The 20,192-nt window shown below is 41.3% G+C and overlaps 1 protein-coding gene across 1 annotated transcript in view; it reads right to left on the bottom strand.

The window, feature by feature from the left end:
- Window positions 1–535: 535 nt before the first annotated feature.
- The window catches only part of LOC116394022 (leucine-rich repeat and fibronectin type-III domain-containing protein 2), a 131,564-nt gene continuing 111,907 nt past the window's right edge, over window positions 536–20,192 (bottom strand). Inside the window, exons 4-5 of the mRNA XM_031866786.1 lie at window positions 10,417–11,813; window positions 536–5,812 (exon numbers count right to left, since the gene is read on the bottom strand). Of these exons, the coding sequence (XP_031722646.1) occupies window positions 4,822–5,812; window positions 10,417–11,792 (2,367 nt within the window). The 5' untranslated portion in view covers window positions 11,793–11,813 and the 3' untranslated portion in view covers window positions 536–4,821. The remainder of the gene's footprint in view (window positions 5,813–10,416; window positions 11,814–20,192) is intronic.

The raw sequence follows: 20,192 nt of genomic DNA, 5'->3' as shown, positions 1-20,192 counted from the left end.
TGTAAACCGTGACTCAGGTACCTGAGACAGATTATCAAGACCAAAGTCTGGTTCATGAGAATTTTCAAGAATCTGTGAAAGTTGACAATGGTTAAATATGATATAGTTACATCGACATAAATAAACTTAGTTCAAATTTCGGACATTGTAGTATATGCATTTTAACGTGGTGACGCAAGCCTCCAAATGTGTTTTTACGCGGCCGCACTCTTAGTAAACCACGTGTAAAATATTAATTTTCTGTCAATTTTCTGTCGTATTGTTATCAAATTCTAAATTCTACCAGGCGTCATGACTGCATGCTGTCGTAGGACTGTCTTTTCAAGCCTGTAAGTCCCAGCCATAGATAACTGCTGCCATCTGTTGGCCAAAACAAATCCAGGTGTAAATAAAAATCTGTGTGGTAAACTCCATAGCTCAATGCTAGTAGCACTTACAGTGATTCTGACTGCTTGTGAAGAAACTTCAGAGTGTTACCGTTCAATAGAGACTAAAACCATACATGTACTCCCAATGGTTCAATAAGAGCTGTCAGTTTACTTTGGGTACGCGTTGGATAGGCGTTTTAGGCAAATTTTACAGGAGTGATAACACTGGCATTGCTGCCGGATTAATTTGTCTCTTCAGTAGTGTACTTGCCTCGATGTGAACGTCCTCTGCATCGTGACAACCAGATAACAACCTTCCGACATACATGTAGCCGTGTTCTCCCTGAGCCCTCAGCAGGTGCATACCGCTGTCTTATCCTGCACGGCTTGGCCCCTGTGGAGATTATATTTACTCTGTGTGGAGATTATATTTACTCTGTGCTACTGTAAGCACCTTTCCTGACAGATTATATGAATTAAGGCCTTATTATGGGCTCTGGCCAGGAGCTGCATGTACCGGTGATTTGTAATAAGGGCAGCGCTGAGGTGAGTCAGCAGCACCTGGCCTGATTACAGCAGCTGGACCACAGGAGGAAAACCCTCGGCTCATCCTACAGTAAACAAAGACAGCGAGGCAGGAAGGACACTCCATTAGCTCCTTTGTACTCTGCGGGTCGGAACGGTAAGGTAGCACTCTAAACTCAGAGGGATGAGGGCAAAAAACAAACAAATGCGATTACTAATGCAATCCAAGGCAGGTGTGTGGTGTGGTGAGACATTGCAAGAAGAGAAAACACGGAAGAGCCAGTTTGGTTCATAGGAATTCATCAATATTTTATGTTCTTTTGTAGCAAAATGTTTTCACACAGAAACAGTTTTTTTTCTTCTTGTTTTTGTCCTAGAACCTCAGGTGAGAGTCATTACTATGTCGAGTCAAGTACACACTTAAATTGTATTGTCAGTTAGCAGAATGGAGGAGGATGTTACATGATGTCACAAGTAGAGAAAGCAGGTCAAAGGCTCAGTTCACCCAAATGACAAGAAAAACCCATTTATCTCTGGTGACACCCTTTATTTAAGGTTTCTATGATATCTTTGAGATTTCTGCCTCCGGCCAAAACAACGGAGGTGAATGCAATTTTCTTTTGAAATTCTATATTTAAAAAGTTTCAGTAACACAATTCTCCGTCAGGAATACTGCTAATTCCTCAGAACTTTTCCTGGAAATTTGGCAGTCATTTTAAATGAGAAAAATGAGAAAGTTCTTAGAATTAAATAATTCAGTTCATTGAGTTACGTTTATAATTAATTGTTGATTTCCAATGGAATTTCCTGCTCTGTTTAAAGTTAATTAAAATCATCCAAAACTCTGCATGTTTGTGAATGCCTCCATCCCTCCATTGTAAGAGTGGGCGATCGGGATGAAATCCTGTGTATAAAATCGTATTAAAAGATTCTATCAAAAGACCAAAACCAACAATGTGTGTGTCCATCTCGCACTCATTTCTGACCTTTCTACGCAGTTTGTGGCACTCCACAAGGCCACTCAAATCACACATTTATAATATATTTACAAAAATAAAAAAACAGCCTGGAACTGTAGCTTTTAAGATGTAGCCTCAAACAGGCATAAATAGAGCATTTGTTGAGGACTATTTTCAGTGGCGGATTAACACAAAACCATCTGAGAATCCGTCATTGAAATCTGTTTGGAAGAGGGCAGGCACTTTCAAAAATGACTTGGCAGGTGATTGGATGAACTATCTGTCAATCAAATTTGGCGAAGAGCGAAAACATCTTTCCAGCGAGAAAAGCCTTCAGTGTTGTTCTTTGCTCTTCTGTCAATAAAGAAATACTCGTTAATTCTGATATAACTTCTACTATTGCAGCATCTTATGCTGGGCATTGTTGTTTGAAACAAACAGTCGCCTCACCGCGTCATCACACACACCTAATCCACGCCCTTAGTAGCTCCTGACAGTACACTCATTGGTCCGTGCTCTGGCTTACCAGACACAAACGCATTACTTGATAACTGTCAAGATGGATTTTCGTGTGATGTGTGATCCCATGATTCTCGCTTGATATCCCGACAATCCAGCTGCCGTGCAAGGTGGGCAGTCTGCACTGTGGCCTGCAGAATCTACCCAAAATAAACTACATTTCCCGTGTTCATGGTAATGATCCTTCATTGTCTACGTGTTGGTGTTTCTGGATAGAAAACTCTGTGTGTAAGAACAAATCAATTGCACTGTTGGTTTTGGTCTTTTCATGAGGATTTGTTGACCATGAGAAAAAAAATATATCACAAGACTAAATCACATGGAATCCAATAATGCTACAACACAATCCTGCTCATGGATTTGCTAAACTGCCAACAAATGGTTAAAACACCCAGTGGTAATACATTGATAGCTGCTATGGAAGCAATGTTATGGTAAAATCTCTGACACTTGACAAATATTGTCTCATGATATCTATTATCATATTGCACACCCCAACCCCCACAGTAGAAGTAGACATCTCATAGAAGGATAACCGGAGCAAATAAACCAAGATGATCTACATGGCTAGATACCACTGGAGGTAAAATATGTATTTTCTGTAAGTTTGGTGAACTGACCCTTTAAAGACAGCCATGTGTTTTACATGTAGTATTGTGTAAAATCCCATCTCAGTGAGCCAACGAACAATGACCAAGTTGGTACACCACAGTAAAGCACCTTCTCACTGTTTGCTTCACATGAAAATAAAAGCACTACCGCACGATTTTCCCCACTTTACATTCTCACCCAGTTATTGTACAAAAAAAATGGCAATATACAGAACGGTACACCTAGGGATGAAAATGATTAGAGAAACGAAAAATAAACGATGACCACCCCACATATTGAAAATGTAGCAGAGACCCACAAGATATTGAGAAAGGCATCCAAATGTGTCGGGATGTCTGAGTTGATCGTAGGCAGTAACCAGAATAGCCACTATTTCAAAGTATCTTACTGCAATGTACAGCTCTGTATGAGGGTCAATGAAAAATAAATGGTTCCTTTGATGAATCACTTCAAATGATACATAAACCAAGAAAGGTTTTCTGTCATGCAATCTGGTGAAATGGATTTCCAGAGAGTCTTTAGCTGTTTGGCCATTAAAAAGTTATCTTTCTCCCATTTTCTCAACTTAACGTCCTCTCCTGAGCAGCATAATGACCTTTATCAAGCTAATAAAAGTCAATTTGGACTCATACCGTTGTTAAATGAGTAATTGTCCTACTCTCTTGTTTGTGTTACCTAAAGAGAATTAGAGGCGAATAATACGTCCTGCTGTGGGGATAAGCAAATGATTAAGTGGGCTTGATTAATTTCAAAGGCTATTCCCGTCTGGCAACTGTAATATGTGCCGATAGCATCTGAAACCGTATCCTGAGGCGAACACTCGCTTTACATCAATGGCCTTTGAGCCTACAGGGACCACTGTCAACAGCATTGGCCGATTGGGAGCGTATCAAAGCGTTTCAAAAATACATTTTTCTAACAGCAGGAAGTGAACCTGAGCTGGGAACATTACTCAATCTGATTGGCTGGAGACTAAATCATCCTTTCAAGTATTTTGCAAACAAGTGAAGAACTTTGTGTTTTGAGCTGTTTTGTGATCCTCTTGTGCATTTGGGTTCGGTTGTAATTTTATTTGCTTTCATATTTAAATAACCTCATGTGATATATAACCTGAGGTAGAAATACAAGACTGGCTTACTGTGGTTGAGTGTTACGGAAATCTAGTCTATAAGACCATAGTGTTTGAGAAAGAAATGATTGGAATTTGTCTGCGTACCATTGAGTGATGTGAAATGGCTGTATGTTAAAGGGGTGGTTTCTGTTTGTGTATATTATAACCTCACTGAAGAGCTGAGCCTACTGATGAATCAACTCAAATAATAAATAGTCAAAATGATAGAAAAAACCCAGATGAAAATAAAAATGACTTTTCTTTTAATTTTCGCTCATCTGGTCTTTCTCTCTACTGCTGCAGTAGTCCATTACATGCTGAGGGTCCAAGACAATATGATGCCCATCCAGTTCACCACGGCTGAGGCAAATCCTCTTCATTGAGTTCTTTTGACAAAGATGTAGTAAATCCATATTTCTCATCTTTTTTTACCCCTCTTTCCTTCTGAGACAATCTCACGCGCCTCTTGACGGGAAAAGATTCCCTCCGCACAATCCAAGGTTCGCTGTTGGTTTTGAGATGAGAAAAATATTTCAAATACAGTCAGACACTGTCAGAGACTTGAGATCATGGCCAGGAATCTATTAATTTGAGTGTCTTTTTCTCACATAATTACTTCATGCAATACCCAAAGGCAGATTCCTTCTGGAACACTCTGCCTCTACACTCGTGTTCCTTCTGCTCCTGTTATAGATCTGTTAGCCATGAACCTCACAGTTAGACCCATTCAAACTGTGCTTTCCATCACCCACTCAGAGCTCTCAAAAGAGGGCTTTTCGTCCTCATTGTCGACGTACTGCAGCAGCATGCCGTTAACGGAAAGACTGCGCTTAGTCCAGATGTTGCTGATCCTGCGAGGGTGGGTGCTGCGACACTGCGCAGCCCCCACATGACCCATGTCAAACGAGTGACTCCTCTTGGGTTTACCTTCCTGCGGCATCCCTAATAGACGTCCCAGCATAGTGGTGGACTCGGCTCTCCCGAGCAGGGGTTCTTTATCGGACGGGGGTACCACAGCCAGCGTCATCACAGCATTGGAAGTGGTAGGGGGGCCGGAAGCCCCATGGTGGTCTCTCCCTACCGCTCGCAGCTCCAATGAGGTGAAGGCCCCTAAAAGGTGGTCCAGGTTTGGTCGTACTTTGGCGCCGTGCCTGTGCCTCCTGAACTTGCTGCTGGGCAGGGTGCTGCATTCACTGCCCTGCAAACTGTAGCGGTCGGCAGCCCCCCTTCCTGTTTGGCTGTCTAATGAGTTAGAGGAGGATGAGGACGAGGACAGACTGCTTTGGAGGGATCCACACTTGAACTCTACCATTTCCTCACGCAGAACCACCACTGTGGACTTGACCTGTGGCGGTGCACCATTAAACCTGTTCAACCCTCCATTGGTTTGCGAGTATGTGTCGCTCACAGTGGGTAATTTATTAGTCTGTATGCCACTGGTCACCTTGTACCGCACCATAAGGATGATGATGAACACCAGCAGCGTGGCCACAATGATGCCACCGATGACCAGGATCATGTTGCCACCCAGGAAGCCACTGTGGAGGGACTGGCACTGCGGGTAGTCCTCCCCAGTGATGAACTGGACACAGCCGACGATGTTGGTGGCAGTGAGGGTGGTGGCGGTGTCATCCCAAATGGCCAGGACACACAGGTCATACTGCATCCCTGGGACAAGATTTGTCACTACGAAGGCTCTGTTAGTCATGGGAATCATCCTGACAACAGAAAGAAAGACAGAAAGATACAGCATTAGAAATAAAGACCTCTTGCGATGGTCTAGACAAATTAACTTTCACAAGCCTACATTTAGTGTGTTTTGATCAAACTCTCGTGTGGTTCAACCACTGGTGCGGTTTGTTTGGGCAGTTGTGAATGCAGTTATCATATTCTGGTGCGGGCCATTACAACCGGTCCGAGACCACCTCTCGCAAGCAGGTCCCAAGCAAACCCTAGTGCGGTTTGATTGCAGTGAGAACATAATCGATTGCAGGAAGTATACGGGAAATGCAGGCTGCCTGTGCAGGCCTTCTGTTGAGATGGACACAAGTTACAGGTTAACATGAGTGGGAGAGGACGGAGGACATCTCGGCCGAAGACAGGATATGCTAAATTCTCTCCAAAAACAGTGACTATTATCAAGTAATTGTGACAGTGTTGAATCAAAGTGAACATAGTAAACTTCAACAGTCATATTTCAAAGTCTGCAATTCCCTGCATATAATTGGCAGCTCTGAAGATGAAAAAGATGAATTCAATCCTTTGACAACTCCCCTCTAAAATACGTTGTTTTTTTTATTTGATCTACTTTCATTTGTGCACTGTGAAACCGAACCAGACTAAATGGATAAACTCAAAGTATTAATTTCACCCTGATTCGGATTAGCCAAACAAACTATGACTTGTGAAAGCGTCCAAAGAACTTTTGTGTTAAAAGCAACATTGGCTTAGTCTGTTATGCTAGGGCAGATCAAATAAATTGCCAAAATGAAGCATGCTAAGTAGCTATTTATATGCACAGAGTAATTCAGAAAGAGGACTTCATTGGTCCCAGCATATCCCATTTGACATGCATGAAGCAATAGCAATAACATAAGTATTCAATGGATACTTTTTGAATATTGTCAGGACTGAATGTCATTTTCTTGTAACTGCCATTTAACAAGCATTCAGTAGTTAGTCTGTTATTATTCCAGATGTTTAAATATGCCTCACTGCTTTTGAGTGAAATGAAAGTCAATCTGCAGTGGGTTAATTATCTAAGACGTATTGCCAATCAATGGAATGCTGCTGTGTTGTGTGCAGTGATAGACGCTTTCGTCAAACAAACTCATCAGTCTATAAAGACTGCCATTACAGTTTGAAACGTTTCACAGGTGCATTTGTAAATGCTGTGCTTTGAGGGAATTCAATCACCAGACTGCAAGCAGTCTGTTAAGTGCAATTGACTCTACTGACCACATCTCGTTAAATCAGAATGAAACATTAACATGTCTGCAACCGTTTGCAGACATACTGTATACACACATTGGAATTGATGGGCCCATTGATTTAGGAATTGCATACATATTGGACACATTCGATGGTTACGTTTTTTGTTCATTGCCAATGTTCATTGCCACAGTAGCAACGATGTGTTAGGGTGTGAAAAAAAGCAGTAAATAACACTTTAATAAACACATCAGGACATCTTATTTTTGTCACCCTCACAGGGAATTCAGTATATATATATATATATATATATATATATATATATAATAAATTAATTAACGCCGTCAACTATTTTATCGCGTGTTAATGCAGTTTATTTTTTTGTATATATTGCAAACTTGACCTAACCTTCTGTAGAAAAGAGCCTCAGCCTAGTAGTGATGCGGGTTGTTTAAAAACATTGTTTTTAATGAAAATATGTGTTAATTAACCACCCGAACAGGAAGCCAAACATGACCCAACCTACAAGCTGCCAACTTTATACGTTAAATTAGCACAATTGACTGATGTCTGAGAGAAGATAAGATACAAGTGGCCTCTATCGTTGCAGCTGGTGTTGTGTAAGTGGGTGTGTTTGGGTGCCACCCGTTAACATTGCGCCCATGTTAACAGGGAATAGTAGCCACACCGCCTGTGTGAGCGGCGTGGCTCGGCTGCGTCTCAGATGCGACTCTTCTAGAGATTCAACGTGCCGCCTATTTTGTCCACGTGCAACAAGCAGTTAACAGGAAATAATGGAAGGAACAATTCTCTTTTTACACTATTTTGACATCATACCCCCAACATTACTACAGTTTCCATGTCTATATCTGAAGAATATGACGACAATGTAAGAATTTTTTTATTTTTTTATTTCTAATTTAACACTTTGTTTCAAAACGCTCTGGCACGTCTCTGTGGACAGAATAGCTTTATTTGTTGAGGCTTTCATCCTGAAATATTTACCGTCTTTATAAATTAATAATAAGACCCGGCTTTCAAATGTGGATTGTTTTTATTACTCACAAATGAGTACACGCTTCTCAACTTTTTTTTGTCTCTGAAATAAACATAAATTACATTAATGATGAAATCAAATGAAAGATTCTGGCCATTATGAAATGCAAATTGTATGTAAAAAGAAGGGCTGGCAGCCGCTAACCCTTTTAGTGCGGACTCAGCAGTTCAGCGAGGCAGACGTCATACACGGCTCATTGTCACTTGTTGTTCCGACCCGCAGTATTTCCTAGTAAGCTCACGCAAACGCGCTGGTCAACCGGTGTGACGACCCGAGCGTCACTACAGCCAACAACAACGCTAAGAATCCTTTGTCTTGTGGCATAAGAAGTAATTGCATTAATATCTACTTTCAATTGATTAATAGTGTTGAAATAAATTGGACATGATGGGTGATATGAGTGAAGAAGTACCTGCGCTCACTTGAGGGTACATCTGACAGAAACAGTTGGGAGCCATTGCTATACATACTACTTAGCCATTGATTGTTACATACACTGTAACTGTAGGAAATCAGAAACAAAGAGTCTATAAGGGCCATTGTCTACCCAGAATCTATCCATAATGCTCTGAATCGCCCAGACGATAGTGGGGCTGCGGTCCATTATTCACCCTTAATTGCCTTCTTCCATAACTAGGAAGAGGCTGCGTTGGCTCACATGTTTGAGAGAACTCATGCAATAATTCTCCTCCCCCACGTGGCTCTGATTGATTTTTAATCATTGCTTGAGTGCGGGCAATGCCTTGAGAAACTGTGTCAGCCAACTTGAGGAGAGGTGTTTACATGTGAGCAATGAAGTCATGGTAATATTAATTCAAAAACAGTAGTTGGCTTCTCTGTGCACGTTATCATTCCCTTCCAGCTCCTAATGCGTCTTCTGACATGCCAAAGGGACTGTGCAGCCACTGTTATATGTAGCTCATACATCTAATGCTTTTGGTTGTTTTTCTACTGTACATGAGTTACATACCGTGTGCACCGATTATGAAGGACAAAACATTGTTAAGCATCAAATCACATAATGAGGGCAATTTGGAATTTGAAGTAATGATTCTCGACTAACAACAACATCAGGAATGCCATTCAAATACCCACTGATAATTATGCTGCTGCAAATCAATGGAGGGGCGGGGTCAGTCATCAGTGTTAGGTTTGCAATCCTGCAGACATTAGATAAAATTCATAGGAGGCATTTGCAAGAAATGCAGATGAGTCATCCGACGTTTTCATAACCAGGAAAAGAAAAGGTACTGAAACTTCATATTGTTCTCTTTTTTCTGAGATGACAATCTAACAGCGAGCCGTGTGCAAGCAAGGAAATCAGATAAACACCTTTATTATTGATTGCATTCACAGTGTTTGAACAAAGCAATATCTTTCTTCAATATTGCGTGCGGCTGTAATCTCATATTCCCAGCTAATAACCAGACTTCTCTTATTCTGTCAATTATCTTTCATTAACCCGCTCTTGCTGGAATGCACAGTACAGGTAAATTGTGTAGGTTTCTGGATGAGGCGTTGCTGAAGGGATTCACCAGCAATTGTCAGTGTTAGAGGAAGCATGAAGCGGACACAGGAAAACAGGTTACTTTACCAATTTCTACGCTATTCTGATAACGTAAATACCATTTTAAGCATGCTAAGGGTATAGTTATGGTCAAATACGGGGAAATGCCTAGGAGCTGTAAGATGTAATAAATTGAATCTCATAGACTCAAGACTCATATAAATTCATCTATTTGTTTGCAAAGCCCTTTTTAATGTCTTCCCCAGATTGATTTAATGTTAAATGCTGAGGCTCTATTCTATATTTCCAGCTCAATTATCTTGGTCGAATGCAACTACTTTCACTGTCTCATTTGACATAGGAAATTGATTTCACAGAGCCCAAAGATCTCCAGCAGCAGTCTCCAAGCTTACGCTTTATGGACTTGAGCAGCTTAGGAAGGATATATTAAAATGAGGGTCTGTAATCCTTTTTCTTTTTGGATTTCTAATTAATGGCTCAGGGCAATGATTTCACTTTGGGTTTCACTGTTCTTAAAAAAATGTGCACTCCCTGTTCATTCTTTTGGTGAAAGCTATTGTCGATTTAAAAAGGTATAAAGGAAAATCTCAAGAAGGATTAAGAAAAATGAATGTTGATCTCCGAGTAACTCTTCAGAGAAAATGACTCTGAAACCCTCAAACCCAGCAGACAATTAGAAATTGACTGAAGAAGCTGAACAGCCAGTCTTCGGAAGTGAAATATTACCACAGGCTAAATTTACCACTTTGACCAGAAAGGTCTCAGCTCATACTTGGATGTAATCAAGCTGCATTAATCATTCTTACCTGTAAATGAGGACATCATCCTCTGAACAGTTGTACTGAAGCTGATACATTTTGACCTTTGGAGTTGATTTGCTAACAGTCCACTTGACCAGAGCAGAGACGGCAGTCACTTCTGATGCAGACACCACCTTCTCTGGTAGAGGTTTAGGCTCCCCTTTGCTGATCTTGGTAGAGCTAGTTATGTCCGAAAGCCCCGACTTGGACTGTGTGGTACGGTTTGTACCATTACTCAGGTGGGGGAGTTGAATGATTGACAGCTCAATGGAGGCTGTAGATTCCCCAGCAGCATTGGCAGCTATGCAAGTAAACGTCCCGTAATCCTTGGATGTGGTGATTGTGATATCCAAGGTGCCATTTTCATATACCGTTGCTCTGGAGGAGTTGCTGATCAAACGGTCATCAGGTGCAACCCAATGCACAGTTGGCATTGGATCCCCGACTGCTTTGCAGCGCAGGCTAGCTGTTTGGCCTTCCAGCACGAGTAACTTGTGTGTATGTTGCGTGATCAGAGGGGGCTCGCAAACAAACTCCTCCTCACGGACAGACCAAAAGTAGCGGCCCTTTAGACTAGCAGGAGAGGCACAGGTTTCCATATCATCCTCACGCTCCAGCCTTCGAAGCCAAAGCACTTCACAGTTGCAGTGCAACGGGTTTCCACCAAAGCTTAGAGAGAGCGGAGGTTCATAAGGAGTGCTCATCACTGCATTGCTCTGGGAGCGTGCAAAGATCGGGTCTGGAGGGAGCTTCTGGAGACGGTTGGACGTGAGGTCCAAGCGGGCCAGTTTATCCAGATCTATAAAAGTCCCCTCTGAAATGAAGTAGATGAGGTTATGATCCAGACTCATCTGATGGAGGTTGACCATCTTGCGGATCGCTTCCCAAGGCACACTGCGCAAGTTGTTATACGACAAATCCAGATCCTCCAGTGTCACTAACGAGTCGTCAAAGGCTGTGTTGGCGATCCTACTCAGCTGATTGTTGTTGAGGATCAGGTGTTGCAGGTTGAGCAGCCCTCGGAGGTCGTCCGGTCCCAGCTGAGTCAACCGGTTACTGTCGAGATGCAGGGATCTCAGGGTCTCCAGGTCGAGGAAAGAGAAAGGCTGGATGGCGCTGATGGTGTTGCGGGACAAGGTGAGATCAACCAGACCTGACATATTGGCAAAGTCCTGAGTTGTGACCTTGAGGATGAAGTTGCCGCCCAGCCGGAGCTCCACAGTTCGCCGGTCGATGTCCATTGGGACAAATAGCAGGCCTTTGGAGGGGCACAGAGTCCCCAGAGACTCAGAGAGGTTCTGGCAGACGCAGTATTTGGGACATGCATGGACCATCGTAACTGCAGTTCCCAGAAGCAGGAGACTGATGACCACTTTGTCCATGTTAGTTCATACAAAGGGGACCTGCAGAAACAATAGAAAACAAGGGTCAGTTTGAGATAATGATCTCTGATTTTGGTTACCTATGTCAGACAACATTTGGTTGCACAACAAAAATAGTTAAGATATTTGGGTACATCTCCTGAACAATATTTAGTAACATACATAACTGAATCTGGTCCCCCCTCTCTTGTACCCTAAGCCAATTAACTGCCATGTTAGTGGCCGTGATAGCCTCAGAACAACACTGACAAGCTAGTTCTGTGAGGACGAAAGTTTATTTCGGCCAAAGCGTTCTGCCTCTTTTGCTCTCTACACGCACTGTTAACCTGCATGTCTGTTCAAACATGATTGGTCAATACTACCTGGACTACAAACAGAAACCAGAACGCTTCCGATATCAAAATCTTGTCCCGTTGCCTACAGACTCTAGTAATAATGCAGAATCTGTTGTATCGAGATTATCTCCTGATGAATGGTTATCTAATATACATCCAAGGATTTCTCTACTATTGTGGTGTCAGTAATCATGATTTTAAAGCCATCCAACTTAGACAAATTACACGTAGATCTGAACCAAAATAGACTATTTTTGTAAAGATGGAGGGATAACTTTGTGTCTCTTAACCAGCTATCAACCACAGTAAACTCTGAGCTTCAGGTTTTTATCACACTGTTATCGTTGTGCAACATATGTAAGGATGATGTGTGATGATTTTAGTGTTTGATGCCTAAATGCAATAATTGCATAATGATTAATAATACAAATTAATAACATTAACATTTCAAACATTACAACATAATCTTCCCATCCAGAGATAGAGTGTGTGTGTGTGTGTGTGTGTGTGTGTGTGTGTGTGTGTGTGTGTGGAGGACACTATTAACACAGGTCAGATAAAATTCCACGGTGGTCCTTGGACCGTGGCGGTTTACTTGATGAGCTGGTCTGATTATCATCCTTGAGGATTTTTTCACATTAATATTCTCCATTATAACGTTGCTATGTATGTATTTTGCAATGCAAAGAAGGTGTGAGAAATCACACGAGGATCCTCTGAATGAAGCCCTGGATTAAACAGCTAAGGAGCTATTTTTAATGACGCACACACTTATAAACTGTCATTACAGATAGAGCGTGCTGCCTTGCATGCAGTGGAAACTAGATCAAGAAGGGCACATGCATATGCAGTAAGCAATGTATGTTGTTCTCCTTTGGAAAGATGCATCATCTTGGCAAAGTAAATGTGAAAACAGTGTTCTGGTCCGTATGTTTACTGTCAGCATCTTATTCTTTCTGTATTGTTTTTATCGATTTGTCTTGTTTGTTCCCTTTCCCCATTGTGTCTGTACCGTTTTGGCAAAAGATAAGTTGCAGGTGTTAAGACTCGTGAGACTTGAGTGACGAAATCGGCACACTTCTATGAAAGCCTTAACAGAACCTCACACCTGGCTGACTCCTCATGGCTGGCGAGCTTTTAATTCCCCCAGACATTTGTATCATTAATTCCTAATAAACGAAAGCTAAAAATCTATTTCAATCTTTTTTTTTTCATTACCATAGGGAGGCACTAGATGTCTGTGCCATCATTCGTAATTATTCACAAGTGTGAGAGATGCTGGTAGCAGCCTGAGGACCCCTTATCTTCAACTACCTTCTAACACCCCTTCACATGTGCACTCAATAACTCCTAATTACAAGAAGAAATATGTATAAATAACCCCTCTCCTTCTTGATAACAGTTCGTAATTACATCATGAAGTGCCACTGCATCTGGACTGCGTGTTGCACAAGAGTTAATTAGAACAAAATGACAGGCGTGAAAATGATCAATTAAAATAAATACCTGTGGAGGATTTGACATTAAACAAACAGTATGCACTGCAGAAAAATAACGATGTAAATCTCTTTGGTTTATTTTTGCACTATTTTGGTGGAAATCGTAATAACCAAACAGTTGTTTTTCGCAAATATTAATTTAAAGACAGAAACAATGCTCTCAGCTGTTACATTCTGAGCAGCTCATCATATTAGAATTCAATCAACACCGCAGAAAACTGTGAGAAAGTCTGTGGAAAAGGTAATTTTTTTTTTCTAGCCAAATAAGTGCAGACTGGACGCATACTGCTCTGACCCTCTCAGCACTCTGAAGCTAATCCGCACAAGGCCTCATGGTGAGAGCTGTCAGTATAGACAGACTGTTCCTCTCATGGACTCATTTTAATGGACAGCATCTAGAAAGAGTGAATGAAAAAGCCCTGCAAACTCACAGAAGCTGCTTTTTTTATACTCTCTTTTGATCTTCCTCGCCCCCTTGAAAAGGGACAATTATGGTGTGCGAGCATTTTCAAAAAAAGGGGGGGAAATATACAAATTGAATGCACATCGTGCTAGCTGGATGCGGTTGAAAAGCCCGGTGTAATTTCTGATCTCACAAACAGCTTCCCATTAAGGCGTGTGTCATTGGTGGGGAAGTTGCTTGGCTGAGAAAGCCAGGCTGAGGAGAGGAAGGGGTGACCTTTTGAGGAATAGAAGAGATGAGAACCACGGAGGATGTTAAACATCGCTACTCACGGGCTTCACCGAGTCCTGCAACACCATATACGTTTCAATGCAAGGGGACAAAGACGCTGTTGAGAATACTCAACAGACATTCAGTTCCACAGCGCATCGCCGATGACAAAACGATGAGGTGAAATTCATTGTTCACCTATTTGAATGGTTGTTCCCCCTCTGGCTTCTTTAGTGATCGCTGTGCCTGTCTCCATCTAATCTGTAACACAGTACGGTTACTTTTCATTTATTTTGTGGCATTTCATTTCATAAGCAGGCATACCGCTTGTGCAAGTTGTGTTGTAGAATGCGGTGTATACTGAATATCGCAACGGTTCGCTAAACTCCTCACAGCAAACGTCCGACCAACATTCGTTTGTAGAAGGAAGTTTGCAAGGGGGCGATACTCTGCATCTAAAGAGTTCTTTGTCTGTTTTCCTTTCAGATCACCTTTCCGAACCCAAAAAGCATAAAACAAACAAGATTAAAAATGTTAATGAATGGATGCAGGCACCCCCAGATGAATAGAGTAAATATTGTATTCATCACCATGAAACTTCCCCACTTGATTAAATACATGAAGACAATTAGTTTTTGTATTACAAGTTTTCTGAAATGTTGTGTTTAGTTATGCAAATAAGGGATTATCTCATTATACGTGCTAATTTGCATACAATTCCAGAAGAGAAATCTGAACATTGGATAAAGCCAGGTACAGGTTTATTTTGCTGCCATATGAAGCTCTAGCGTACCCATGCATGCCCAAGCCCATTGTTTATTTCTCATACATCTGCCAATCCCTCCTAATGCATGCTCACTCATTATTTCCTTGCTGTCATTGTTTGGAGCAATCAATCATGATGTCAGCTGGTCTCCTTTATCCAATAGCACAACAACACAATGACATGGTTAGCCTATCCTCTTGCTGCTGACTCTATTAAATATGATTGTCTCTCTACCTTCAGTACATTCATGCTGCTGTTACGCACCCCTCCACCTCCCCATCTCCGCCCAGTCTTCTCAGATTCATTAGCTTCATCAACTCATCAGACCACCATCACCACCAGTGTCTGGACTCCGGGCAGACGCCCCTCCATTACAAATTTCCCTGTAGAGTCCAAGAACCAAAGACTCTGTCAAGACTTTATCATCAGATTGAAATCAGAGTTAAAGGTTTTTTACAAAGAACTTTGGATAGCTCTTTGTATCACTCCATAGAACAGAATATTCAGCCATAAAAAAATCTATTTCCAGTTAAACAGAGACCTGATCAGTCTTCCATTTTTCGTTCTCATGGGTTAGTCCTCATCCTAAAAGGATTTTTTTCTTGTGAAAGTGAAAATATGAACATTAAAGTATACATCTAACCTGCGTATGTTCTCTTCAGCAAGCTAGGGATCCAAACAGGTTTGAACAAAATAACAAAACATTTTCCTTATAAGGCTACCTCAAAAATACACAACAAGGATTGTGCACAATATCATGCACGTAGCCCTCAAGGGAAACGTTCACATGGTTAGTTTTAAACAAGTCAGTCCTGGACAGCTAGCTACAATTGATAAATATTTACAATCGTCATTTCTGCTTTCAAAAATCTGTAAAATGAGAAACAAACTCAGAGACCAATTGTTTCAAAAGAATACTAAGAATTATGATGGTGAATGTGCCGGGGTCATCATTGTAAACAACTTGTACCATGGAGGAATGAAAAGCTTGATGTAAGATCTGAGAGGAAGTATTCATTTGCATGTAAAGAAAGTAGAATAACTACAGCTAATGTAGGTTACTCCTCTGACTATATGCAAATGAACAAACTCAGGAAGAACTAAAATGTGTTTATGTGCATCCGTTGCTTTAGTGTTTTGTACATTACTGGTTAGAGACTGTTTATAATAGGCATTCAATGCAGACTGTTACTCTAATTCTGCTTCCCTGCACTCATAAAATAAAATGTGCCGTTGTTGCTTCTGTGAATGTAAAAGGACATCACTTCAAATATAAAAGCTTTTAAGATCTGGTAATTGGTTGAATCACTTGTTTGTGTCAGTGGTGCTCTCATCAATCAAATGGAAAACAAGGAAAGAGTAAAGAGTTATTTATTTATTGTACCAATGGCTTATTGCTTAAAGGTACTCTCAAGCTAAACAGTAAATTCAAGCTTTTTCTTCTCTTTTCCAAAAGCAGATACTTTGTCTTCTTCAACGAGTATAACAATAATTAGATTCTTAATTTTGGCTTCCATCAGAGTCCATGGGCTTTATTTAAACAATCTATAGCACATGGTCTAAAGTGCATTGCACAAGTGCATTTACGGCCTGTTCAACTCCACTTCTGCTGGTTAAACGGCCCTTAATCTGGCCGCAAAGTAAGGCGCGAGGGCATAAGTGGTTGTATGTAGTCTCCAAATTGATCAAAGGTGGGTTTTGGGCTTTAACATTAATCAAACCAATCAGTGTCATCATCCATTCCCTTTACGCAATGCTATCTAAATGGTGAATTTGGCAAATTGGAGAATCAAGCAGTTTTCTGCAGAGAAAGTGTTGTTTTTGAAAGGCTAAACAGCAACAAATATGGATTGAAGCGGACTATTTTTTGAGATAAAAACATGTTGTGAATTTGGGAAATGATTATATCTATATATAGTTTTTCAATAGATTTCGACTTTTGGACTTCATAATGCCGGAGTTATTAGAAATGTTTGGATCACACAAGTCGGAAACAACCCAATACAGCTGCTGCTGGAATCAAATTTTACAAATAGTAAATATGAATTGGATTAGTGGAGCCTGATCTTTATCTGCAACTGTGCAGAAATACCACGTTCAAACACGATGAATAGACATTAAAAAAAAGAGGAAGCTGCACAGCGTTCAAATGTTGATTGAGAATTAACATGTCAACATTGTGAACGAAGCTTCGAAGCTTAAACTATTCGGCAGAATTCAGCAATCGAATTGTCTTGTATTGATAACTTTCATTTTCCGTTTACTGAGTAGGAGGGCACTCTTTATGTGACAAATAGTAAACAGTCGTGGCATATTATGAAGGGAGGGGGGGGCAGGTGTGGTCCTTGGCCAGTGGACTCTCTGCATCTGCCGTCTCCATTTGACTGCAAACGCACCAATGACGTACTCAACTGAGGAGCGCTGCTGCACTGTGTAACAAGCTGGGTCTATGCGTTTTACCATCTAAGTAATGGGCCCTTTGAACAGTAGAAAAATACTGCACCATTGACTTTAGAATAGCTTTTTGTTGGTCAATGGCGAAATCACTTCCTGCTGCCTCAAGATATTAATGAGCCAACAATGCGCTTGACCACACCTCATTTAAGACCAACAGCCCATGGGTGGCACGGGTGAGCACAAGTGTATTTGATATTTACACAATTTGGGCGCTGGGCAACAAAATGACAACTGCGTTGGTCTGAAACTAGCAACGACGTAAGAATGATATAAGATATGGCCCTACAGGTCAAGCTCCCAACCATAGAATCTCTGCTCAATTTAATCTGTACTTCAAATGCCATACACACATTGAAATAAACCCTGCAGTATTTTTAACATATTGCGCATATTTTACTAATGGATTAGTAATGTGTGCATGGCAGAAAAAAAAGTGGAATGATATCAAACCATTAAGAGGGGCTCCGCGTAAGTGCAGTGTTCCTGACCATAGTTTCACATGTCAGTCTCCACACACATTTTATTAATGTAGAATAAATACATATTATACACAGTCACATGGAGACACTCTAGATTACACTAATCAATTGTTCTTTGCCCATTTCCTGAAAGGTAACATGTACATATTGAGCCGATTTCCTGTCAGCAGGAAAAGAGCAGATATCTGTTATTGGCTGTTGATGGATAGTGATTGTTTCTAAGTTGACCAGTCAGTCGGTCATGTCAGCTGGTGGACCAGATTTCACATGGACTTCCAGTGAGTCTGAACCAATGCAACGAATCCCACACAGTATGACAATTGGCAGGCCGACCGTGCTTATTCGCCTTCTTGGAAGTAATACTTTGCTTGATTACTTAAATTCTGAGATTCTAAAAATCCTAAGAATTAATATAGTATAATAATAGTTTTCTCTCTATAAACAGATATGTGCATATGAATGCAGAATCTGTAGGCAAAGAGTCAAGATGTTGGTTCCAGAATTGCTCTGGTTTCTTTTTGTAGTTCGTGTTGTAATGACCAATCACGTTAGAGCAGGCTTTGGTTGAAGGCAGGTACACAGTCCGTGTGGAGAACAATTTGTAGAAATGCAATCTGAGAACCCACCTGCATGTGAAGATGATTTAGCTTTTTATCAGCTTTTTTTCATTTATTTGCATTCATAAGCAGGTATCTTGTTTATCTGAGATTAGCCACAAGGTCTTCTGGACCTAAACACCTACAAAAAGTCACTTCCAATATTGTATAAAAAGTTTCTTATCGGACTATGAACAATGACTGGCACACGGAAGAGGAAGTCTTGGCCCGGATATCAGTAACCCGGATATTTACTGGCTACACCAGAACCACTGAAGTATTGGCCTTTTCCCTAAATCGTCGACAGATCGATAGCCAATGGGTTGCAAAATTGATATTTTGCTAGCTACTGACTGGCTGTTTTCGAGCAGCCTCCAGTCTTGATGCTAAGCTAACATTCTCCTGGCTGTAGCTTCATATTAAACTGTCGATCTGAGAGAGGTTTCCATCTTCTTCTCAACATTATACATTTCAGATACGAATCATCATCTTGTGTTCATTGTTCATTTGTGAGAAGCAAAGAGAGAAGTAGTGCGGTGTTTGAATGCTTCTACAAACAGCGGGTGACATGAGAGGCCAGAGCATCCTTCAAAACCATGACCACAATGGGTCTCTAACCTTTACCAGGTCCTATCTTTTAACAATGGCCTAATTCGGACCAGATTTTAAGTAGTTTCGGTTGCAAAGCTTTAACTATAGAGGTGCCAGATAAAAAAAAAACGCTCACGAGAATCTTTTCTCCACCGCCCTATTTAATCATGTGGGTATGAGGATACATTGGAACGTCCCACTAGTGAGAGAAAAAAAACACAGAGAGCGATAGTGAGTTGTCAAAAACAAGGTGTGCTTTGCGAGCGGGACTTTGTTGTACAAGGTTAACCTTTGCGTGAACACGACTGCACAGCTGTGTTGCCATCTGTTCGACAAAAAAAGTGTCCTGTGGGTACTGTAGTCACGGTCCCTCTGATGGCTTCTTCTTCCCTTGGGACTAACGAACCGTCCATCCATCAGTGCAGGTGTTCATGTGAAGATGTCATATTGTGGACCCAAGTTAGGTGGTAGGGTGTCAATCTATGTTTAACAAAAACCTTTATCACATGTCCGAAATCGCAGAATGAGGCTGGTACAGTGAGGACAGCCCCAGTCCTCCTCACTGAGACCCTCCTGTCTGAGATCAGCACTCTGTGCCTCACTGCATTTTGCAGTTGTTAGCTGCTTTCAGTCGCGTAATCTTCCAACAAACACAGGCGAGTGGAGGGGTGGGGGGGGGCCAGATTACTGAGCAGAGAGAGCCGGACACGGGACGACAACTTGTTAAACCCGAGTGTGATGTGCACAATCCACTGATGTCATGTTGCATTATTTGCGGGTGCTGACGCTCAGACTCTCTTAAGTTGTGACAACGGTTATCTCTCGCCGCAATTTGAAGCTGCCGGCATGTCCAAACTTACCTCCTGCAGCTTTAAACTGACGAACTAACCGTTTATTTATTTTCTCGTGTACAATTAATCTACAATGTCAGGCATCGTGCTTATTTAGGAAAAGTACATGTTTTGTAAGAAAATTGCAGGATTTATAAGATGATTCTTGGGCAA

The sequence above is a fragment of the Anarrhichthys ocellatus genome, unplaced genomic scaffold (assembly GCF_004355925.1).
Source record: "Anarrhichthys ocellatus isolate YVR2014 unplaced genomic scaffold, GSC_Weel_1.0 scaffold36, whole genome shotgun sequence".
Taxonomy (NCBI): domain Eukaryota; kingdom Metazoa; phylum Chordata; class Actinopteri; order Perciformes; family Anarhichadidae; genus Anarrhichthys; species Anarrhichthys ocellatus.
Note: the sequence above shows the minus strand (reverse complement) of the source record. Positions and strands in the feature narration are given on the sequence as shown.